Source organism: Cyanistes caeruleus, chromosome 1 (assembly GCF_971803275.1).
Source record: "Cyanistes caeruleus chromosome 1, bCyaCae1.hap1.1, whole genome shotgun sequence".
Lineage (NCBI taxonomy): Eukaryota > Metazoa > Chordata > Aves > Passeriformes > Paridae > Cyanistes > Cyanistes caeruleus.
In genome coordinates this window covers 115,992,612-116,018,610 of record NC_141701.1, presented here as the reverse complement: position 1 = coordinate 116,018,610, position 25,999 = coordinate 115,992,612, and the positions used below count along the sequence as shown (strand labels likewise).

Sequence of the window (25,999 nt, the reverse complement as noted above, 5' to 3'; positions counted from 1 at the left end):
ACTTGCAGAATTTATCGGAAATGTACACCTATCCCCAAGGGCACAAATACACCAGACATACCTTTCTCGTAAGTAAAAGCAGCTCAAAATGTGGGGATAGGGCTAAAACAAAAGGTTCTAGGTGATGTAGTCTGGGGGATTTGTTGCACCAAACACACCTGCCAAGCAGAAATTGCCAAATAATTCTTCTCTCCCTATTTAGCAGGCACACTGCCAATTTGTCCCAAATCTCTTTCCTTTCCCCTACTCAGTGCCCACCTTCCCCTTCATTACCAGCTTCCTGTGGCATCCACAGCAGCCATTACCCTGCAGTCTGCTTAAAGCAGCAACACTTTATCCCTCAGGTAGCCCCCAGAGGCCAATGTTAGTCACAAGTACAACAGGAGAAATACACATGAAGTACACCTTAATGAGCAATATCCACTTTAGCCTCTCAGACATTAATTGCTTCATTCTTCTCAAAGCTTTAGGAACAGAGGTTCCCACAGGATGGAGAGTTGGCACAAGGTGTTTTCTCCACTGTAACTTCTTGTTTCTTATTTTATCCTTAGTGCAATACAGCTGATGGGTAATAGCCTGCTCCAGGGTCAAAGCTGAGAGATATTAAAATGACTATCAATAGTCATTTACGGTGCTTCTGTGTCTTTACCATCCTTCCTCGCTTCATTTCAAAAGAGAAAAACACACAAGTGTTCCAGGGGGACACTGTCTGGCAGGAAGTGGGGGGCAGTAAGACTATTCTATCTTTCCAGCTCACAAGATATTCTGGCAAAGGCAGCTGCTGGAATTAAGCTGGAAAATCAAAGCAAATGTGTCTGTATAGTACTGAGTAACTTCTAGAAGCTCACACAGGATGAGAGGCCAGTGCCTTTCTGTATGGCCTGGTCTTGTGTTCACAGCAGGTCAACAGCAAGCAATAGATTTCTATATATTTTTGCACTGACATGAAGCTAAACATAAGAGTTTGAATAGATGCATATCTCCCCTCCAAGGGTAATATTCATATACAGGGCAAGGTTTTGTGAGTTGGTTTGTTTGGTAAGGTGTTCTTCTTATCTCTTCCATACCCCATCCTGCTCAAAAATGGAGGAAAAGTCCTCATTTAGGTTTGGAATTAGTATTTGAGCCGGGAGTACTGGAATGCTGAGGGACAACACGTGAGAGAACTTGTCAGAGATTATCTGATGGCACAAGTGTTAGTTATGGGAGTGTTGCTAAGCCATCCCACTGCTCAGGGGTTATACTCCTTCTGTTATGCCTGTGACTCCTCATAAACCCCACTTCCATAAGATGCACTTGAGCACACACACTGGACCCCTGACATCTCAAAGTTACAGCAGCCTGTTTACTCACAAAAAAGACTCTAAGAGCAGAGTTCAACTCGTCTCTACATTGCCAACTAAATCAGTTAATATCACTCTGATGGTTTCATTTTTAAGAAAATCCATAAGGGAACAACCCATTTTGTCATAGAGGAATGTATGCAATTATATAATAACAGCAACAAGAACTCCTTCTTCCTTCCACACTATGGGAGAAACACTAGAATAGAATCAGGAGCTGGAAAAATTAATTTCAAATTTTGTGGAGGAAGCAGACTCCTGATTTATCAAGATGAATAAAGGAGTCCTGAAAAGACAATGAAGCTTCTGTTCTTTCATCTAGAAAAAAAAGAAAAAAACCCAGCATATAATACCTCTTTTGAATTACATACTTCCTTCTGAACAATTTGCATATTTTTCTATTGAATTTCAAAGGAGTTAAAAGCAAAATTAATGTGATTCACTGTGAATGCCAGGAACACAATTACAGCCCATCAAAACCTGCACAAAAGAAGGACAGAATTGATGTGCACAGTAATGCAAGACTTTTTTTTTTTTTGTCTTTTTTAAGGCTTTCTTTAGATTCAACTAAGCACAAAACTAGAGGTTAAGACTTTTTTATTCATGGTCTAACCCAGCTGTCCAGCTGTCCTGGTGTTATCTTACAATGTGTTTGCCAGCCTGACTTTCAGAGATCTTATATTAAAGAGAAGTAATCTCTTTTTTAGCACACCCAGACTGAAGCAACTATTTTCTTTACTTGACATTCCTTTAAAAAACATTAGTCTAAATATCCTTCCTTCTGTGGATTTTTAGGATTGCAATGCTCTGAGAAGCATCATAGAAACTTGCTAAAGACACCTTGCAAGTGGCTCAGGAAAAGGAGTTACAGAGATCTGACAGTATGTTCTGTGTGTGAAGGTATCTCACTACATCACTGAGGAAGGAACAGCTTATAAACTCACTTCAGACACTCATTCTGTCCACTCACAGGATCCTTTGTACCACTTTGTACTGTCTGTGTGTGATTTACAGCACATAAGTATTAATAACATGCACCCTGCATATAGGTATTTGTTCTCATGTGTAACAGCCACAGTCACCCCAGAGATAATAAAGACATTTTTCATACTTCTTTTTAACAGAGCCAATCTAGTGCATACTCTATGGCAGGGAGCTGTTCACTCTGAGATTCTAGAAGCATGGGCAAAGGAGAAACACCAGGTTTCTTGTTCCTGTAGTCAAAGTTTTAGGATGAAGTTACTGCTTCTATTACTGTAAAGTTCATACAGACAGCATTAATAGGCAGGTTCCTACTACCTTGATGCTTTATGTTCAACATGCAAATTGTTGGTTTTCACTTTATCTATAGCATTATTAGTGATTGTATAGATACTTCCCTACCTGCTTGAATCCTCTGTTGAATACACTAAGTATTTCTCAAAAGTCTCATTTGAGGTAAAGGTGATATTCTGTTTGAAAAAAGAAAACTTTTACACAAAACTGACAGAGTTCATCATCAGTCAGCCCTCTTTTTACTTAAAATATAGATCTCTTCTTAAATACTGAATCAAGTTTCCACTCTGAACCAGTGAAACTCATCAATTCAGCACAATGAAAATTCTGCTGTTGTAATCTTTATAGGTCTTTTTCCAACAGGATCCAGTTAGTTTTACCAGAATGTTGCTCTGACTGACCAATATTCCCAATGACAGCTGACAACCTTCATACAGAGGAAGCTCAGTTTTTCCTATGGGGGAGGATCACAGCTGGGATAATATTTGTCTCCCATCTAAAAATCACCTGACCTTTTTTTGCTTATCCTAGTGCTATTAAAGGTATAAAGCAAGTCAAAGACTAGCCAAAACATCACTCCTTATTTACTGGTCTGAAGTTTTCCACTGTTTTTCCTTGTTCCAATGTTGTGAAGGGAGACATAGCACAGTACATGTAGATCGTGTCCATGTCTTTAAAGTGTAGCAAAGATTAAACTGAATTCTCTTCTGTTATTCAACAGCATTAGTTAGATTGATTTTTTTTTTCCTTTAACAAGCTAGTGCCATGGTAATTTGTAATTTTTGCAGGAGATCCAAAAGCAACTTTCACTGCCGGAAGATTTGTCTCTGTTGATCTTTAACCCAGTAGGAGAGAATGGAATGCCTTGTCTGTAAGCAATGTATTCCTCCACTCACTTTCAGCTCCAAAAAGCATTGTGATTTTTTGTTGGTTATTTTTGCTAGCCTAAATGAAAAGTGAATTTAACACCACTTTTACTTACAGAATTTTTAAATGAGACAATTAAAAAAGCTGAAGGAAATTTAGAAACAAGAATTGATTAAATGTAGTCTTTCCATTAAATGTAATCTTTCCATTACTTACTACTAGTTAAAAATCTAAATTAGGTCCCTAAAGTTCATGTTTTATTTAGAGGAAGAATTTGAAAATTAACTTTCTTCTCTCAGAAGAAATTCTTGTCCTGATTTGGCTCTAAGATATTCTGTGGTGTATCTCCTTCAAAAACATGTTTTGAATTTGTTCTCTTCTATGCAATTATGAAACACTTAGAGACCTGTATTCACTATGTCCCTCATGGCCACAGGCATCTTATTTCTGTGGCTATTCATAGAGCCACAGAAAGTTAGAACTTCAGACAAAAGTATATGATTTCAGTGAAGATCTGTAATATGCTTGCTGATGGCAAAAAAAATGTTTTGTGGCACTCCTATTTCTTAAGCTACAAACAAAGAAGATATTGCATAAATCAGAGCATGTGGAAATAACTTTAATCAAATTTTCCCTGACAAAATTCCAGGGTCAGACTGCAACCTGTAATTCAAGTAGCTAAGCTGTTTGAAGGGGACATTCAATATGTAGTTATTTAAAGAAAAAGGGCATATGGTCCCCAGTCATAAAAGAATTTGGTGATCTTCTTGACCCTTCCAGGTTTTATCTCATTAAATAGGAAAGATATCAGCGATCACAGCAAGATAAGATATTCATCATTGCAATAACAAGTAAATTCTTGTCAAAAATAGTAGAGGATGATGGAAACTCTTGAAAATGGAGGGGAAACACATCTTCCTTTGCTCTCAATAGGTGTTTAGCTGTTAGACAGTTAAGGATCACTGCTACACACTGCAGTAGCCATTGTCCTTATTTTCCAAGCTGCTAAAGAATCACTATTATTCTGTTCTGATTGCTGCAGCATTAAATATCTGATTAAAGAAAAGCTTTTCCAAAGCATTAACAATAGCCTTGTTAAAATGTTGGATAGCTTCACAATCCTTGCAATGGAAACTTCTTAATTCTTTATCCTCTGAAACATGTAAAGAAATACATTAAAAATAAAATAAAAAATCCTGAATATTGAAAGGGTTTGAGGGGGGTGTTTTTGTATTTTGAGAGTTTGAGAATAATATTTTATGCTTCTTAGGGAAAAAAATGCAATGGAAACTTTTTAAATCAAGGTTGAAATATTAATAATGATACAATGTCTACCCTAGAAGGAGCTCCAAAATATAAATTCTGTTGAGGCATATGCATTAGATTTATGCAAACACTTTAACAATAAAACTGCAAAGAATTTAAATACATTGTACTCTTTCACAAAACACAAGTATATTAACTCTCTCCCAAAAATATACAGAACTGGATTTTTTTAGTGGCAAAAGCTTCATATAGTACAGATCAGAACAGATTATTTACTCTTTGTTGAAGTCTGACATGCACATTGAAATATATTATTTACCCCAAAAAGCATTTGATCCATTCAGCATAACAATTCACAAGATAAGAGGCTAAAGGTTTATGTTCTTAAGAAATATAAAGTTACTTTTCTGAATATAAAATTCTGACAGCAGGTTTTTATTTCAGGAAATGAAAAAAGAAACAAAAATACACATACACACACACACAGAATCTGTCATGTCATAAGTCAAAAATCAACAAACTTTTCCAAGAGTAGTTTAATAATTCACACAAACAGGATGTAAAAAATAAAGTTGTGTGTTTCAGATGGATGAGCCCATAAGATAAAAAGCAAGATATTTATCCAGCTCCATCTGTACCACTCCCACACAGCACATATAGAGTTGAACAGACCACACAGAATATTGTGACACTCCGAAACTGCTTACATTTAGGGAACTGTACATCACCAACTCAGGGCTTTGGAAGAATATTTAGCTAATATCTACTTAAATACTGAAGTACACAGACATGTGGCCCTAAAACCAAACCATTTGCCAGGATGCCATTTAATCCCCTTCTATCCAAGTAAGATCAAAAGCATTTGAGCCATATTCAGGCTCAAGTATGGCTCTAATACAAAGAAAAAGCAAAGCAGCCTTACTCAGAAGATCAAAGGTCTGGTGTGTCAGCAACAGACCCAGGCATGCTGTGTGATAACACTGGAGACAGATTTCCTACCTGTGCCTATCCCATCCATCTCATTTTTCCCCACTCACTGCAAAGTCTGTAAGTCACAGAAAGGGAGCTCTGGTACTGACTGACAGGTGGGCTGGCTTAGCACGCACAGGACACCATCAGTGTCTCTACATTTTCCTCCAGAGGAACCTCTACAATTCTCTGCTGGAATCCAGCTCTTACTCTAGGAACATCCCATCTCTGTCTGACAGTAACCACCCCATAAAGGTAATATATGAGTGGCTCACCATGGGGAAAGCTGTGATCTCAACTCTATTCGGAATTCTGTACTTTTCAGCTGGTTACTTTAATTTAAAAACAACAAAACATAAAACAAATACCAACAAACCTCATCTGTTTTTTTGTCAAACAGTGTTTGAAGACCACAGTAGGTGTTGTTTCTGAGGTACCTGGAAAGAAAGTAGAGTGACTGAAGCAAACTTTTAAATAACCAAAATTAACCCCCAAACTAGCAAACCATTTAAGACATTATTTAACCTTGCTATCACTACATGCTATTAATTATGATGCAAACAGAAAATCTACTGAAATTCACAACTAGAAATTTTTCTAACTCAGTTAGGAAAAATCCCATTTGATTTTGCCAGTCAAAATGACCATATTGCCTGTCTGCCTGCTTGTATGATAGAAAGTCACTATAAATTAAAGAGAAACGTGAAACACATTAACCTGGATCAGAAAATTCATACTATTTTGATTGTACACACCTTACATCAACATTTGTCTAGGAGACCAGTTTGACTCATCTATATGCTTATGTCCACATTTCCTTGTGAACTGGCCAAACCAATGAATCCTCACTGACCTGAGCACCTGAGATTTCATCATCCAACACCTAAAGCAGATTTCTCATATGAAACTAGCAATGTACTGGAAGAATAAAGCTGTTTGAGAGCAAAGGAGCAGGTAGCTCCTCATGTCTCATACCATGTCCCGCAGTACAGATTCCCAAGGAGTTTATCATGCTGTAAATGAGACAGGTAATTATTTTAGTGTAATCAGTGTGTCTTATTCAGATGAAGATGGAGGTCTGGGATAGACAGGCAACTGTCTGTGCTTTTCTAATGCCAGCATCAAAAGTTGACAAATAACTATTACAGTCTCTTCAAGGGAAAGGAAATAGAGTACCAGAAATTAGATTTTAAAAAACCAAAAGGAATGGCAATAAAATGAGTTTACCATATTGTGATAAAACACTCTGCAACTGTAATCTGATTTTTTTCACCTATGAGCTAAACTGCTTTGATATGTATAAACTATAGTGCTTGTATGAGAGCAAGTGGACAGTATCAGGCCTGGAAGCCTGAATTAATTTTGATTTCCTCTTCATGGAAGTTTAAAAGTCAGGTTTGCTGCAAAAACAAAAGAGAGAAGCAATCCAGCACCCATGGAAACTAGAGAAGGCAAGGAATTTTATAGAAGTCAAATACCCTAGGTAAATCAAAAGGTATTTTCCAATCACTAAACCCTTCAGTTTTTTATGGGAGGTTAGATTTAGTGTTCATGTCTATCTTTTATATTGGCTATTCAAGTAACTTTGCTCAAAAAAATTATTAGTTCAACAAATAAAAAAGGAAATAACTTCAACATTATTTCATTTCAACCTCTTTATTTTTAATGCAGCTTTCTGAGCTGCAAATGTATTTCTTTCTCTCACTTCTGCTTCATTGACCTGAAAGGAAGAACAAAGGATAGGATGGACAACAGCCAAAAACACATAGTTGAAAGGACTTGTTACCAGCAGGGCACAAGGGTCCTACCCACCACTCTGTCTCACTTGTCCCCCATCCTGCCAATCCAGCATTTCCTCTGATTTCACCAGGCAGAAAGAGGCCAGTTTATGAGATACACAAGGAAACTTGAGCAAGAGATGATTTATTCCAAGGGCCTCAGTTCATCAAGGCAGTTGCTCAAGACCAACACTTAAATCTTCTGCCACGTGGATACCAAAAAAACCCCTTCTGTAATATCATTTAACTTTCAGGACAACTGAGAGTTGGAAGAAGGTGAAAATGTAAGCTTTTCCTGTTGTAACTTCAAATGCCTTGCTTGACATCTGACCCAATATGTTGGGTGGAAGGACAAGAGAGGAGAGAGGATGGAATTTGTTCTCCAAAAGTCTTTATTGCCAGAGGCATACTGCTGTCTGCAGCGCCTGGATCCCAATCCTCCCATGAAATAAGTAGGTCCTGTCTTCCCACTCTCTCTCCAACTCAGATCCCTTGAGCTCAGCATTTCTCTGCTCTGTCACTTTGCTGGAGTGGCAGGGAGAGGGATTCTGGCTGGATACAAAACAGGGAGAGAAGATGGAGTAGGAAAAAAAGAGCAAGAAGAGAGTGAGCACAGTTCACCTCCAACACTCTTCCCTTTTCTTCTCCCTATGGCCAGAGCAGCTGGTTTGTGCATAGCAAAAGTGCATTGCCCTGGGTACATACGGCTCAGAGTAGAACACAAAACTGCACAGGGCAGAGGACTATACAGACACTATAGCAGTGCTGATGTTTAACAATTTCAACAGTTTTTGACTTCACAATTAAAATATGACCAACGGTACTCAAATAATATAACTCGGTATTGCTATAAGCAATACCATATTATGTCTATATGAAGGATTCTGCAGTGATATTTCTCTGCTGTTTGGTCAATGGTAAAAAGTACTTGATGATTAAATTGGCTTATTTTCCCCTTCATACCTTTCCCTATGTTGCTTTTGTGTTATCTCTGATCATGTCAGACAAGCTTTGTGCCTGATTACTTAGTAATGATCCCTTTACCTTGCACTCTCTGGCTATCTAATAAACTTAACCTAAATCTTGTTTCTCCTACACTTCTCTCCTTTGGTTACTCTTTATCAGCTTCTCAAAGCCTCCTTTACAGGCTCATTTGTCTCCTATTTCCAGGCAGTTTGGGTTTAATTCCCATTCTTAGAAAATTATCTTTTCCTGTTCAGGCTCCATTTATCAGGTTTTACAACCTGGTTGACTCAAGCAAATTCCCTCCATAACATGTGTTTCCACAACACCTGCACAATTCACTGAACTGTGCAAAACCAAGGAACCCTGGGAACCTATGTATCCCTTATGACAACTGAACCGTAGCCTTTATCCTCATGTAATGACTTCCCTCCGAAAGCAGAAGACTGAACAATGTCAATTCAAGAAAAATTGATTGAATCACTTACGTTTGGAAGCAGTCTGAAGCTGAAAGGAAACTGGGGAAACACCAGAGTGAAAGAAATGCTGAATTCCAGTGTCTAGCAAAAATACATTGCTCTCTTTTCTCCCTGCAGTCTCCACACAGTATTCTGTGCAACAGATGGACACATGTTCACTGAAATGTTTTGTTCTCTTGTTGTTTGATTAATGTGAAGCCCTAGATTTTCTTCATATATTCAACTTCAGTCCTAGGCCAGACTAACAGTTCCATTTCTACCAGATTTCTCATTTATGTTACCTAATTTATAACCACAGCATTCACAGAATGTACATATTACATTATCCAAATTTAAGGTACCCATCTCTACCATCTTCTCAAATTCTAGATACTAGTGGTTTATAGAAGAGGAAATAAGGAGACAAAGCCTTCCTGGCATTTGTAGAAAGTCAGTTTAAGTGGCTTGTTTGAGATCCATTGCCAGCACCTCAAGGAACCTAGACTCTTAACAGTCCCTAGCTCTTGACTTAAAGCTCTTCAGCTACATTTTCACCCTTTCAAGTGGTACCTCAAAGGACTTGAGCACCAATATGCTTGAAATTGTTATTTTTTCAGCTACTCTTAATTATTCCTCTGGCTTTTAGAGGCTGTTCTTTCTTCAGTTGCTGTCTTAATGCTACTACTAACTAATCTTTCCTTATTGTCCGAAAATGCTTCTGCAGAAGCAGCTTTCCTCGCTGGAAATATAAACATTCCAAATGAACTTTCTACAAAAAAAACCAGCCTTTTGATTCCTTCTATTGCTGATGAGTATCTTGAACATAAGATTTAAGAACATGTTGGGTTAATTCTACATTTGGACATATTAAGAGATAGAGAAAAGAGCCCCTACTTTGCCGCACTGATAGGGTCAAGAATAGTTTCCTTAATAATTTAAAAAAAGGCGGCTGTTTGGATCAAAACTTCTCACACAGTGTGCCAGTTCAGATGCACTACAGATTCTGAAACTTCATCTTTGAAGGGAAGGATCCATAAAGCAGAAAAGGAACCTCTAGATCCAGGTGTTATCAGATGCCTTCACAGGAAATTCTCATATTTCATTGGCAGTTACAGTTGTAAAACAACTCCTCTACCATCTCCTGCAGCACAGATGTACCACTAATGCTGAAACCCAGTCACTGCAAAAATTACTGCAATGCAGAACACTGATCTACAATGCTCTGTACTAGTTTATCACAATCAGCATAATAAAAAATACAATGTTAAGACTAATTTGTGAAGCTACAGTAATTAAAAACAAACACAGCAAAAAGACAAATGTGAGCATTAACCTAGCTGAAAGAGAAAGGGGAAAAAATATGGATTATGTTTTGTAACCAAACCAACATGCAGATGTAGTTCACGTAAGAGGAGAGAACTGTGAAAGAAAAATGCTCAGTGGCTTCTTTTAAATGCAAAACTCCAGTTTTCATTGAAGACAAACCAAATTGTTTTCATAGTACAATGTTTCAGAAATTATCCAGTTCCTAGCAGGTGACAGCCATCAGGTTAGGGACTGAAGAAATATGGCAAACTAGCAGAAATGTTCAGACCATACACTACTCCAAGACTTTAACTTGATCACTCCTAGTCATTTTTTCAAGGCAACCAAATATTTTGACACTTAGTCTTTTGCAGCAACATTCCAGGGTGGGATACCTCCAATTTATTTTTGAGACAGGACATAGTGACTTTGCCCCTCTGTCTCTTTCCTTTATTAGGGCCTTTGAGGGAAGAGGAGAGACACTTATTATCAAATTTAGCTTTTTTTAAGCCTTTCCATACCTGCAAAAGCAAGAATACATCTGGTAAACTTGAGACATCACACTTCCTCTGAAACTTTTTTGCTTGTTTAGATGCTTGCCTCAAAGCACTGTTATCATTACAACCTTCCAATTTAAAGTTCTCTTCAGTCACCAATATAAACACTCTAAGATGTTCCTCCTCCAAAGCCACGGGCACTAGCCAAGAAAATAGAAGGGCACAGGGACAAAGATATTCTCCACAGGCACCCTGAAAGGCTAGAATTGTAAAGTGATTGTGTAAAACTAACAAGGTTTCATCTCTTGCATGGCATCTTTAAAAAAGGATTAACAAGTATTAACAGGGAAAACTTGAACATGACATTTCTTCATACTTTCCCCTGTTTGCAGGTAGCCAAAGGATTTCTGTTTCTAATTGTGTTATTATATCAACTTTCTCTAAAAATAAATTCACTTTAGAAAGCCAGAAAACCTCTGTAGAGCACAGAAGACTTATATATATATATATCTGCCACTGTGCACATTGTTAGCTCAAAGATTTCTGCTATTCAATGCATTGTGCTCCTGACACATACTTTCTATAAATAGACCCTACTCTGACAGTCTCCCTGTACAGTTATTTTGATATCACCACTGAACGTGCATTTCCCAGAGCCTTGCCTTAGCGTTTCCTATTTTTTTTTTAATCTTCTGTGCCAAGCAGCTTTGCCTCACAGGAGTCTATCCATGTACAACATGATGTGTGAAGAGCTTTGTAACATACAGTTTTAATCACGATTAAACCAGGGGAGACAAGAGAACATGAAAAACAGAGATAACAGTAAACTTGCTTAGGTGTCTCTGACCACATAAAGGGATGCTGGCTTATGCTCGAGGGATTTTGTGAGACTATATAAGACCAATACTGTATTATAAGCTTGTCCTGGTTGCAGAGAGGGGGCAGAGTGTGTGTTTCTTACTCCATTGCTGTTTTTCTTTCAGTAAATTGTTACCTCAACTCATAGTCTCTACCTTTGTCCCTCTCTTACCAGAAGGAGCAGGGTAAAGAAAAGTGGCTTATTTGGAATTTAATTTCTAGCCTGTGTTAAACCACCACAAAACTGTTCATTTTCAAAGTAGGGCATTCTCTTTTCCCCAGTCAAATATGTAACAAGTAAGTATTAATATGTGACTCTGTGTGTTTCTACAGTAGGATTGTATTTCAGAAAATCTTAGACCTTATTAAAGAGCAGTAGTTTTCTGCAATACAAAATGAATATCATAAAAGGGATCCAAGTGTTTTTGACAGCTCAAAAAAAATTGAGAAAAGTTGATTAGTTTGAAAAAAGAGCACAAATTTCACAGAAGTTTAAAAAATTATAATATCACCAACATGATCAATCACTACATCATGGTGACCTCAGTATGAAAAATCATGCTCAACTGCGACAAAACATCATACAATCACTGGTACTTAGCACAGAACTGTTTAGATTGTAAATTAGGATGCCTAGGAACAGATATCCTGCTTTAGAAAACAGTTTATCCATCAAAAACTACAAATTACTGATTCAGAGTTTTTGCGAGAATAATTGTCAAGTCCATTTCAGGAATAATTTAGTTAAACAGAAATGCAGAGCTGTGGAGATGCCTTCTGATAGAAGACATGGGGGTTTAATCCCCATTTATGTGAATAAACTAGCATTTTGGTCTGTGTTCTGACTTAGACAACAGAAATGTGTGAACCAAGCTGATCTGCTCTTTATCTTGAGTGTCCTTCAGTGCTGGCTACAGGGGAGGGTACAACACCACTACTGCCACTGCAGTGTATTCATTGTATTTTATTTAAAACTCACAGAACTAATTTTGTTTCATAAGAAAATTGAGCCATTTGACTTTTCAAGAAGGAGGAAATCCACAACCTATTACATATGCACACAGCTGCTGAATGCAGTCCTGGGGACAATCATGACTCAGAGACTTTATTCTATTAAAGGGTAAATGAGTAATTCCCCTGAGAACAATGTGAATTTTGTAAGAGTTTTTCATTATGAATTGTTACTTTTAAGGAAATAAGGTAAGCTCTGAAAATCAACCTCCTGCTACCCTTCTTCCAGATTCAACACAGGCAATTTTTATGTGATTGAAAACCTTATGAGTTTACTGGCCCATGTAGCATCCAGTACAAAAAAGTTATCAATAATCATAGAGTAGATGTTTCTAGGATTCTGATGCTGCAGTCCATCAGCAATGTCATAAAGGACTTTTACTTGTTTTAGTGTCAAATTTTAATTCTTTCCTCCTCAGAAAGGTATGAGTGTACCTTCAGTGAAAACCAGCTTTTCTGTGGAGTTACTAAAACCTGAATATTTGTTTAAAAATACTTAAGTAGGCCCTTTTTGTTGTGCAGTGCCAGAGCCTCATTAGCTAAACATTTGCTCAGGAAGGCTCTAGATAATGAGGTAAGACAAGAGAGTCTCAAAAGAGAATAGCAAATGGCTGAGCTGGAGAAGGGGAACAAAAGGTGTCCCTGGGACCTCCTCAAATAAGTGGACATTAAAAGGTGATATTAAAGGGACTTGCACAAGGGCCTTTAATGGTTAGGTAGACAGGAGTGAAGGTGGCTCTGCTAAATATTAGGATTCGTGATGCTCTGGAATAAAAGGTTAACCCTTCTTATGGGGAATCAAATTTCAGATGTCAGAAAATGCATCTCTCAGAAGCAGAGCCCCAGAAAAAGAAAAAAGAAGCTAAAACCATTCAAAATAATTTTTTAGACAAGACATACGGATCAGAGTGTTTTGCTCAAACATGTACAATATTGATTCTTTACTGCAAGAATATTTGACTCTTCTAAATCAAGAAACTAAGCAGGGTATAGAACATATCTGTCTGTCTCCAAAGCAACAGGCTGCCACGCATAAAGTCCCTTGTTCCATGAAATCCTGGAAGCAAGTCTTCTGAAGATTATATCCTGTTTTATCTAGATTTTTAGCTGTGAAGCTCATGGTGATACAGGAGAGATCATTATAAATTTTCAGAAAGATAAACAAAGTATACAGGAAGGAGAGATTTCCCAGACATCACAGAATTGCTGCATGGCAAGAAACCAAACTTTTCTGCATTGCAGCCAAGTGCCCTGCTTTGAAACCATACTGCTTGACAAGAACAGGATCTGCTTTGTTTAAACAGTTCCAGCTTTTCATTAGGTCACTTACATCCCTCACGAGGCTCCCACGGCTTTACAGATTAGAATAAAAGATGTGAATGTAAATCAAAATATTGCTGAGCATATTATTACTATGTAGGGAACCATTATTTGCTTCAAAGGTTAAGCACAAAGGAGTTTTACCATGGATTCACAATCTTAGGAGACCACTTCTTGGTACAGAATGACTGCTCCAGGGTTATGTGCAGTCCCTTCACAGCTGCTGTAAGGTTTTCCTTGCCTATAAAATTCTTCCAGAAAATAACTCCCTTATTTACATGTGTATTCAGGAAACAAATGCAAAATGGAACCTGAGAATTCTGTAAAGTGTCACAATGACCAGAGATGTACTTTTCTCTCCATTATGCTGTCTGAACTCATATCTTTAACTCATGAGTATCCTTGCCCCAAACAGTCTCAAGTAAATATGTAGAAAACATGCCAAATCCATTCCTGGTATAGTTCCACAGTCCATTGGCAGCTCCCCCTTGCCTTCAGTGCAATGTAGTGCTTAACCACGTTCATCTTGATAAAATTCCAATTAAATTCTAATGAATGCTGTTAGAAAGTGTGTTTGGTTGTGGGTGCTGTTTCTTTTGTTCTTTCTGTAATAAAAACGCTCTAAATATTCATTACCACCCACACTGCCAGTCTATTCTCACAGAAAGAAGGAAGAAATTACTCGGATTTTTCCTGTAGGTAACTATCCACAAGGCTGAAATGTCATTTAACATAAATTAAATTTGTACAGCTAACGATGCTGTTTTGAACCAGACATACTATGAAAAACAGCAAGCACATGGCAGTGGATTTAACTGGCATGCAGTTAAACCAAATTAAGTTATTGATGGCCAGTATCAATAAAATTACTGATGCTTATTCTGGGAGTTAGAGTCAGTGAAACCTACCCCGTGAGAGACAGCACCACTGATTTGCTTTGTCATAGCAATGTCTTGTCTCCCTATTAGGAATCTCAACCACTTAGTCCTACAGCTTATTAGGAGCTGTAGAAATTTCAGGAAAAATAAGGATTGGAAAGCTGAAATGATGATTCATCCGCTCCTTTGTTTTCCAAGCTGAGGAAACAGCTGGGGGTGGGGATGGTGGAATTAAAAAACAAAACCAAAACAAACCAAACAAAACAAACACAAAATGAAACAAATCAACATTGGCTCTCTGAAGCACACCAGAAAGCAACACCTTTAATCCTAGGGAGCCATCATTCTCAAAAGGAGGGCCGGGGGAGGGAAATCCTACTGCACATTTGCAAAGATCAGCTGCCTTTGTTGCAGAAGGCTTTTGACTACAAATAGGCTCCCCAGGACCCTGATCTTAGGACACAGAGTCTTTTCAGGGCTCAGCTCCTACTGAGACAGCTGAGGCTTATGTTGCAGTGCCTGAAAAGAGATTGAAATGCAGTTTGCACTGAGATGTGCAGCAGGATTCAGATAACCAGTAACAGGATGCAGGAACAGTCCTGTACAGTTTGTGCCTACCGCTTTCTTAAGTTTCACTCATTACCATTGCAAAGAAACTTTTTGGCTTGAAAAATTTTCTGAACAGAGCAAAAATCTTTCAAATGGCAAGTAGGATGTTCTTCACACTGTCCTCACAGGTGTGGGCTGGGACAGCCAAATCCTATTTAGAACTGTTGTCTGGAAATGCTAAAAATAAAAATAAAAAAATCAACAGCACTCCCAAAGCCACACAGAAAAACAAAATGTGCAGTAGGGCCAGCTCAGCCCACCTGAAGGGTATAGGATGTCAGCACAGAGAGGCAGGTTTCTTTCCATATTCCTCTGCATAAAATCAATTTGCTAATTTGAGTGGATTCCCTACCAAGCCAGTGTGACAGGTAATGAAGATCCCGCTCATGTGCCTCCGAGCCCTGTACCACAATATCATGGAGACTTCTTGTTTTCTGGTTGGTCTGGATCTCAGTTAAGGTTCAGTGATCTGAACCACAGCAAAATGTGAGAGAAGCAGATTTGAGTATCTCCAGTAGTGATTTCTTAACATAGGGAGCCTGAGAACCTTAACCTCTACCACCCCACACTACTACCTTCAAATTACAGAGAGCAAAAGGCAGATAAATATTGTCCTGGTTATAAATATCATAAGAGCAATTACAAATTATTAATGATTCTTTCAATGCCTAGCTACCATTTTTTAAACACAGAATGTGTCACCTCAGGTGAGTTAGAAGCAACATTTAATATGATAGAAAATAGCCACATTCACAATGGAAAGAAAAATCGGAAAAGTTAATTATATTGTTAATTTTGTAGCTGTATAGCTATACATCCACATCCCACTTCAATGAGTTATTAAAATCAGCTAGGCCAATCTAAGCCACTGGAAAAGCATGGTTTAAGCTAGGATAACATGTAATTCCAATGCAGAAGGAATGAAGTTTGAGCATATGGAGTTTCAACAACAACCCTTTTGTTTACAAGTTCCAGAGCCTTTACCCCCATGAGGACATTGCTGAGTTAATATGGTACAAAAGTGATGGATTTAAAGGTTACCTCTCTTTTTGCAGACATGTGAAGCACACACATATAATGTCACACAAAATCCTGAGCAAATGGATGTTTAAAGCCATTCTAATGAAAGAAAAAAAAAATAAATGTCAGCCAACAGAAAATATCTATTTTGCTTTTTAGGTGCACTTGCTGCTCTGCTTCATCCTCTGCACAAATTCTGAACAAGCCATCAGAAGGCAAGGATTATTTTCTTTAATCGCCAGCTCTTGCCTGTTGGCAGCAGTTCCAATCTACAGGATTTCTGAGAATTTCCTTTATGCAGACATGGATTTACTGAGGAATATAGATCTGGCCCTTTCCCTCACCCCTACTCATTGGTCTTGCTTGATCCTGTGCACAGACACTTCTGTGCTGCCATCAAACCACAGCTGTCCCCTCATCCACCTCATTTCATCAAAAATTGAAAGCCATACACTTTTCCCAGAATGACTAACGCTCCCCAGTGCAGGATAACAGGGGGCAACAGAGCCTTACCTTCATACACTTAACAGTTAAATCCATCCTGGCCACTAGAAGTGATAACCATGTGAATAACCAAGTGATCACCACGGAGATCTCACATTTATCCTTCTAACAAGTTTGACCTCTGCTATTTGTGTAAAACCTGAGCTGCAAGAACTCCTGTAGGTATTTAATCTACCTCGGTGTCATTTAGATGTGAATGACTGTCTCAAAATCTCCCACTGTCTATGCCACTTTTAAAAAATTTTATTAATAAATGAAGGCAGAATAAAACCACAAAAGAAACAAAATCTTCATACTAAACATTGAGGGGTTTTAGAAATTTTTGGAAATGTTGATGTTCTGGGGATTTTTCTCAATCAAACATCTAATACTTAGTTGTCTACTGGAAGACATATGGTCCTGTTCACCAGTTCCTGTGAAAGATCCTATTCAGACTAGTACCATATTTCTGTAGTAAAACACAGTTAAGCTCAGGAAAAAAGGAGAACAAGAGGCTTGAAATTGGGCACTTTCTAAAAGGAACAGTAGAAGAAAATAAAATCAATCTTGTTACAGCAGTTTAAAAAGGCAGAGGTTTGCCTTCAAGTGAGGGTTTGTTGTTTGGTTGGGGTTTGTTTGTTTGCTTTAGAGATTGATTTTGAGAAAGTGACATAAATCCATTTTCCAGGAAGTTTCCTATTAGGGCAGCCCTGTCTTGTGCTGCACCCTTCCTGCAGGATAAGCCAGTTGTGACTGACACCTGTCATTCAGTCATAGCAGTAGCTGGCACTGGGATGGGTTGTGCCCTCTCTCACTGCAGGACTGGGCCAGAAAGGATGTGGAAAGACAGAGACTGATGCTGCAGCTGCTCTTGCTACCATCTGAAAGCCATAGCTCCTTTCTAGGTGACAGACCCAGCAAACAAAGAGCAGCCTTTCTCAAGGCAATGAGAGGCCCTTCCTTGGATAATTTTCTTCAGCCATGACTTCTCTAGGCTATAGTAACATTTACAGGTGTTCAAGTGCTTTTATATTGCTCTGAAGACTGGTGTCTGCAACTTATTGTTATGAGCCATATCATGTGCAAATACCTCTGGAGATGCTAATAATACCAGCAATCATAAAGATTAATGCAACCAAAGATGGATTAAACCAACTACAATTAATTCCAGCATTTTCCACATCAGCTTTGCTGGGAAAAGATTGTTTTCTGTAAAATATAGTTTTGAACCTTTAAATTTACCTTTTACATTTAGTTTGCCATCTACTTAAAGCCATAACAAAGCAAGGATTTTCAAGCTAGGTTAAATCATGCCTTGTGATGTTCACATTTTTTTGCAAGCTGTCTATATTTTAAGCTGACTCTTGTGGCTCACTTTTATAGCATGGCTCCATATCTCAGAAATATATAATTAAACTTCACTGATCCCTATGAAAGCTTAAAATGCCAATGCTTAGTTGAAGATGTTTATGGACATTATATAATGAATAGATATAACAATCTTATTCACCTTTTCTCCACAATTTTTGAAAAAGCTCAGGTATATCTGATCTATTTAAGAGCTGCACAAAAGTTTATTTCTATTGTTTTCAGAAAATAATTCCTATCTCCCTTACAGCACTCTCCAAAAGAAGATAAAAAAAAAAAAAGAGTTCAAATTCTTCCACATTCAGGGAAAAGAGACATACTATAATTTAGTTTTCCTTACTCCAAGGACTTTTCCAGACAGCACTTACACCAATGACATTCTGAATTTTTTTCCCTAAGGGCCATTTCTACAGCTCTTGTTTGACCATATAATTTGTGCAATAAAAACACTCTAAATATTTTCTATATAATTTTTTTTCTGCAGCTTCTTCATGCTATTTTTCACTAAAAATAAAAAAAAATAAAAAATTCTTACAGGTCTCTTTCTGGCCAGGGTTTCAGTGCCCTCTGTTTGACAATATAATTAGAACAAAGTAACTCAAACTGCTAAAGAAGGGTTTAACCTCTTTGTGAACAGTCATGACACCACCTTTGGGGAGGGTTTACCCACAGAGAACAGAGGAAGTTGCTCTTACTTGAAGCAGCTACAGTAGAATTTGAAGAGATTTGTTTCAGGCAGTCCCATTTAGGATACTACCAACCTTTTCCACGTGGCTTTTGATGGATTATCATGATTCGGCAGTCTACAACTAGTAACCACTCAAAACCCAATTTTGAAATGAGACTGAGAATCTGAAACAAAATTTAAATATAAAAAAACCCCAAACCAACAAACCACAGAGGGGAAGGACTGACAGATAACTTATAAATGAGATGTTTTCCCTTAAAGAATGAGTCAACAGTTTCAGTAAGCACATAGCTTTTCTTTCTCCAAGATTATTTTTGCTCATTCTCTGAAATGGAAAAATGTTGTCTCTACTACAGCTTCAATACATCTGAAAGCTTTTGCACCTCCTTGCACGAATGTAACCATATAAATTAGATCTCCAATTTGTCAACAGCATACATGAATTTTTGTTGTTTGGTAAAAATCACAAGAAAATTGGGTTTTTTCTGAAAAACATCAGTTAAGCTATGGGCAGCAGAGGAGTTTGTTTTCTAGTCTTTCTAAACACAATAAAAGTCTTTTTGAAAAGTAGTGTTATATTTTCAGAAAGAGATAAAACACATGGTGCAGCTGAAGGCTCTGAAAAACAAATAACTCACGTTTCCATGGCTTCTGCAGGAAGGTAGTGTGCGACCATCGCCCAAAGACTGATAAACTGCAGAGAGTGATGGTCCCATTGAACCTGCAAGGAGTGAAGAAATCAGGCCACGAGGCTCACCTCAACCTTTAAAAGGCCACTGGCACACACCAGCATCGGCAAGGAGCTGTGGAAACCATATCAGGTGGAGGTAAAGCCACAGGGATATTTGTGTGCCTGCTGGAAACAAGGTCTCTGGAATGTGGCAGCCTCTGGGTATCCAGCTTGGTTAGCCCACAAAGGGTACTAGAGAGAAGGTGTGAGTTAGCAGTTACCTACTAATTATTGTCTAATGAACATAGGCGTTTTTAATAATGTTGGTGTTCCATGTCTTGCATACAAATGGGAAAAAGAAATTCACATTGCATACAGGAACAACATATTGATGTCTTTGTAAGGAGAATCTTTGATCAGGTATTTGCCCCTGGTACTTTTATAAACACATTTATAGGTGTACCTGGAGACTTCTATTTCAGTATAGCACACGTATTTAGTCTGCAAAAATACTCTCTTAAGTAATTATTATTGCTAATACATTGCATCCCAAAATCCCACTGCTTTCAAGTCCATTTCACTGTCCATTTCAGAAGCACACAAGGCCAGCTTTTGTCATTTTCTCCCTGCCCCCTTTAAGCCAGCAATGACTTTATGCTTCCACAACAAAATACCCATTAAAATTAAAGGCATAAGTCCTACATGAATTCTCTAATTTGAGAATAATTACTGGATGCTTCCACATTTTACTTTTATATACATTGACATAATTCTAATTTGTCTCATGTCTGCTGTCAGCACATATGTTGCTTCGATAAATTCACATTGCATACAAGCTCCATGTCACACGTGAATGTAAGCAAAGACTGTCTCACTTAGCACTTCCAGTCCAACTCAACAGAAAATAAAACAGGCAGCCTGCTTTCCATAGCACCATGCTGATTGGCATTAGCTGTGCTAACATTACTGTCTGATTGCATCCCAAATCAGTCTCGATCATCTTGTCTAGTGGCGGTGTCCAGGCAACCAGCCCAGCTACTGAGGTTATTTTGTCTATTTTGTTTAAGTGCTGATGAGATCTTCCCATTTCCTGGAACTTCTCCAGATTTGTAAGACTATTATATAAAAGAAAATCGCAACCAAAATTAATTTTTGTAGCAGTTCTTAGCAGAATTTCTCTAAGAACATTCAGAAATTTTGAATAATAGTAAATGAAAAGCCCTGTGAAGATCTGAGTTTGATATAAATTAACATGCATCTACTCTTACCCCTGAATAGTAGATATATGAACATTACATACACAACAAACTGGTAAATAAGGTTGTGGTAATTTGTTGTGTTACTATCTGCAGTTCTTCATTCTGTATTTTGCTCCTTGCAGTTGCAGTCCTCACAGCAGGAGTTAAAAAACCTCAAAAAAGCCAGAAGCAGCATCCAGAGCCCAGCTGTCACAATTCACAGAATTTTGTCCTCTTCACAGACCTGCAGTCAACATCCATTTACACTGAAGTGCAACAGTGGAGCCACAGCTGCACAAGTTTCTCCTCTTACACTGGAGAGGGCATGGGAATTGCTGGAGGAGCACAACTACTGCAGATGCTTACTTTGTGAGACATTTGCAAGAGGCCTAACAGAGAAATGGTGTTTTGAAACCACTAGCTGCTACATGTGGCCAAATAACTTTTTGGTCTCCTTTTTTTCCCCTGGAAATTGTTATGAGTTGTTACCTGTTTAAATTTGGATATTTTGTTCATTTAGATTTGTCTTATTGCAAATGTTGTCAGTGAAACACTATTTTTTCCTATTATAAAATTTAAAGTCTGTGTTTTGACCTTAGTGGAGCATCAAAGTATTATTACAAAAGAGTCTGAGAATTTTAATTTTTTTTCTATATCCTCTATTGGCCTGAGGAATTAAAACAGGCAACTTAAAATGCCAAACTCTAAGGTTTAAGACCTTAGAGACTTAAATAATTTCATTAATAATACAGGTGAACTGTGTATTCATAAACCCAAACACCATTCCTAGGCCTTGAAAAAGAGCACCACTAAGCAAATGCAAATTGCTTGCACGTGCTTTAGTTACAGCTGGGTTGTTTTTTTTTTTCTTTTGCACAAAATTTGTGGCAGACTGCTGAAAACCCTGGCAAAAATTACATTTGTTTCTGTTTGTACAAGTTATTTCTCAGTGACAGATAGCACTACATGAAAGAAAGAGAAAAATTAATATAAACTAGAGATAGACAACCCCAGTCCCACTGTAATATTTTGCGATTTCTAGCACCTGTAGTCTCTTGGATGAGCAGTTAGTTGTCCAGCTGGATTTGATGATCTTAAAGGTCTTTTCCAACTGTAGTGGGCTGACCCTGGCTGGATGCCAGACTCACCCATGCATCTCTATCACTCCCCTCCATGGAGAGTGGATGTGAGAGAAAATAAAACAAAAGATTCATGACTTAAGGACCAGGAAAGGTCACCCACCAAATACCATCACAGGCAAAACAAACTCAAATTTGGGATATTAACTGAATTTATTACTTGCAACATCAGAGCAGAATAATGAGAAGTAAAATAAACCCTTAAAAACACCTTCTCCCCTAACCCCCACTCCTTCCCAGTTTTATCTCCTCCCCTCCAGCAGTGCAGGAAGATGGGGAATGGGGGTTATGGTCAATGCATTCCATGTTGTTTTTCCCACTTTTCAGGGAGAATAGTCTTTCCCCTACTTCAGCATGGGGCCTCTTGCATAGGAGACAGTTCTCAATGAACTTCTCCAACATGAGTCCATCTCATCAGCGACAGTTCTCTACAAACTGTTACAACATGGATCATTTGTCCATGGGGTGCAGTCCTTTAGGTGCAGGCTGCTCCAGCACAGGGCCCCCATGGGGTCACAACTCCTTCCAGGAAAACTGCTCCAGTGTGGTCTCTTCTCTCCATGGATCTGCAGGTCCCTGCCAAGACCCTGCTCCAGCATGGGCTTCCTTCCCACGAGATCACAGCCTCCTCTCAGGCACCCACCTGCTCTGCCATGGGCTCCTCCATGGGCTGCAGGGTCACAGCTGCACCACAGCCTGCAGAGCAATCTCAGCTCCAGTGCCTGGAGCACCTTCTCCTCCACTAACCTTTGTCTGCAGAAGGTTCCATGAAGGAAGCTTCTGGAAGCTTTCCACAGAAGCCATCCCTTTAGCCCCTCCTGCTACAAAATCTTGGCCACGCAAACCCAATGCACCAACCATTTCCACCTTTGAAATATCACGTAGATTTTCTTTTTTCAGTGGGAATTTTAAAACACACATTTTTTTGACTGTTTCAATACTTTTACTGTCAGTATTCCCCTTTTACTAGAGGAAGATGACTAGTACAGCAAGTTGGACACTGAGCTGTAGTTCGGAAGACCCCAGAATGAACTCCCCAAGTTATCACCCATTATTCAATGAGACCTTACACAAGTCACTAAGGGAATAAAGGTCTAGAAAGATGTAGACAACAGACACCTGCACCTCTGACTTCAGGCTATAATTTGAGGTTAAATACCTCAAGAAATGTTAAAAGTTCAGTAAATACCAGCTCAGAAGTTCAGAAATATTGAAAACCTATCTAGTGTAAAAACAAAAAAAAAATAAAAAAAGGACCACAGTTCATAATCCTATTTAAGCAGTGAATTAATCAACACTGCTTCCCATCCATACAATATCCTCTATTTTAGGAGACTAATGCCTTTTGTTATCTTTGTATTGAATAAACTTTTCTTAGTTTTCTCAAAGTTAATTTTCTAATGGACTTAAGTATATGTCAGTGCCAGGGAAAAATAAAGCAGTCACAACGTTCTCTTCACATTGTCATTCATGCAGGAAATATTTTTGAAACATAAGGGTCAGCCCCTAGGCATTGAATTGGGTACAAAGACAGTCAGGAAGTTTAGGAGCCATTGTGCATAAGTAACATCCGTAGAACCTGCAAGAAGGGTACAGAGATTATTCCTTGATGGGCAAGGTGCAGCAGATTGCTCTGCATGAAGCGATGGCTGCCTGCCTGTCCTGTGCACCTATGTGCAATGAAACGGGAATAAGCACTTTCATTCTGTTCTCTTCTGCCTCATGGGGCACAAAGGAAGGACTGTCAAATCACACGTTCTATCACAGCAGTGTGACATCATTTTTCCTCTGAAGCATCAAAAAACCCGTGGTAATAGCAAAAACCTTGAGAACAGAATTAAACAAAAGGACACTTAATCTTTTTCTTCTGAGAGAGAAGAACTATATACAAAAGATATAGCTACAACAGTTCATTTTAGGAAGCATGTTGTAAGAACAGGTGCAGCATTTCAGACAGAGTATTTGGAATCAATTTCATTCTTTACACCCCCCTCCTTTGGGGGAAGGGGGCACAATAATGCCTCTGTGGTTTTCTTACCTAGAGAAGGCCAATATTCATACTTTTTTTTCTCCCTTTAGATAGAAAGAGGGAAAATATTACATACATGTGGATCTAAAACCTAAGGCCATTAGTGACATTAACTAAAACATTTACCCTCGGTGAGAAATATCTGGTGTTACAGGACATAATTAAAATAAGCAAGGAACATTTCAGGAATATGTCAGCTGGATTTCTGTAAGCTCACCTACAGGATGCTCTGCAATCACCTTATTCATGTGTTTACTGATTTCTCATCATTACTAGCTAAAAAAGTCTGAGCACCTTCTGTTCATTTTACATTTATTCATAACAGACTCACTGTTTTCCTGATATGAATGTTTTCAGCAGTTTATAAAAAGCCAGGGCAGCCATTCAGTTAAAGAATTATAGTCCCTTTTCTTCAACTGAATACCCGGTGCTCAAATCTCCTAAACATATGGGCTCAAATGTACTAAATAATGAGTTGCCATGCATGAGGATGCATGGCATCCTCATCTCCCAGGATCATGCTGAAAATCATAAACTGTCATTGTTCTGTACTGCTGAACTCCTCATCCAGGACACCACTGAGGACAGCAGCACGGTCTGGTTTTGCACCAATCAAGACATAATCTGCATTTGCACCACTTTTATAATGATTTTGGTTTTAGTTAGATTTAAGAATTAGTCTTGATTGCATATTTTTGACAACTTCCTTAAATAGTTCAGCTTAATATAGTTTACAACCTGTTTATAACCAGTATAACTGGAGGCACTTCCAAATTCTTGACTTGGACAGCATTAAAGTGCAGAGGACTTGTAGCTCAGCAATTCTGAAGGCCCTCTGAAATCCAGATGGCAGCATTTTGTAGTGCCACTTATGGTGTGAGGTTGCAGAGAATAGGCGGCTGAGAGTTTCAGAAACACTGACAGTAAACAAACAAAACAGCTTAGGAGAATGAATGAAAATAAATTTTGATTAAGTCTGTTTTGACATTTGTTAAGGCAACCTCTTGGGTCCCGGTGGGAAAGCAAAAACAAGGAAATATGTATACTTAAACCTGGAATTCCAGGCCTCTGCCTCAATTCTATATGCCAGTTTCAAGGGTTGGTTACCTGATTTTGAGACCCTTCTAATTCAGAATATTCAGTATTCTGTAAATCCTGTGTGTGAATTTGAAATATTTCATAGCATATTTTATAAAAACATCATTATTCATCTTAGGAAAATAGCTCTACAATAAAGTGTCCATATAGTATATTGTATTTTCAAATTTTTCTTTAAGGCTGTAAGATTTTGAAAGGCTTTTATTTAACAAAGAAAAAGTCAGAAGTAAAACTTCCATTTACCCCTAGGACTACAGCTTGAACAAAAGCAAATAAACCACATCGATACCACAAGAATTAACAAAAACCATCACATACCTCTTTTCATTCCATCTTACCTGAAAGCTTTGCAGCATTAGCTGGAATCCCACCACAAAAAGGCAAAATCGTCAGACCAAGGGAAAGCAGAAACTTAACTCTGCCATACTACAGAGAGGGAGAATTCACCACCCTTTCCCCCCCATGAACAAGACCAGGAGCTTGTTTTCATCTTCTCATCCGACTGTTATTTACATTTAATACAAGCAGCTGTGACTCTGCCCGTGTGAAAGACATTACCATTTTCCCTTTCAGGCTGAGGCCAGGCTATCCTAACTAAAACACCATCCCAGTGCAATTAAAGCACACATACCTGGCACAAGGAATAAAACAGATTGCAGGAGAATATGAGGGCTTAGTGAAGACTCAGTAAGATTGGTGTAAAACAGCAGAATTGTGCCATAATTTCTATTATCCAGGATGAAAATTTCTGATTTCTCTCTGATGTTATTTTTTGTTCTAAAATTCCATATTTATGGAAAATTGAGTAACTAGAACATGAACCCCCATTACCTTCATAAACTTGAAGTAGTAAAACTTCTCTATTTACT

At 38.2% G+C, this 25,999-nt stretch overlaps 1 protein-coding gene across 5 annotated transcripts; it reads right to left on the bottom strand.

Moving 5' to 3' along the window:
• LOC147655842 (uncharacterized) lies at positions 1 to 25,621 on the bottom strand. Of its 5 annotated transcripts, XM_086851981.1 has the most exons (7): positions 25,469 to 25,618; positions 19,595 to 19,677; positions 18,964 to 19,120; positions 16,439 to 16,516; positions 6,097 to 6,157; positions 2,727 to 2,794; positions 1 to 1,661 (listed from the first exon to the last, which is right to left on the bottom strand). In XM_086851981.1, the coding sequence occupies exons 3-7, from the start codon at positions 19,011 to 19,013 to the stop codon at positions 1,658 to 1,660; spliced, it is 261 nt and encodes an 86-aa protein (XP_086708107.1). In that variant the 5' UTR covers positions 19,014 to 19,120; positions 19,595 to 19,677; positions 25,469 to 25,618; the 3' UTR covers positions 1 to 1,657. The 5 variants fall into 5 exon arrangements, with proteins under 5 accessions (XP_086708107.1, XP_086708088.1, XP_086708092.1 ...); XM_086851974.1 differs by lacking the exon at positions 18,964 to 19,120 and having other exon boundaries at positions 1,589 to 1,661; positions 25,469 to 25,621; XM_086851962.1 differs by lacking the exons at positions 2,727 to 2,794; positions 18,964 to 19,120 and having other exon boundaries at positions 26 to 1,661; positions 25,469 to 25,621.
• Positions 25,622 to 25,999: the final 378 nt, after the last annotated feature.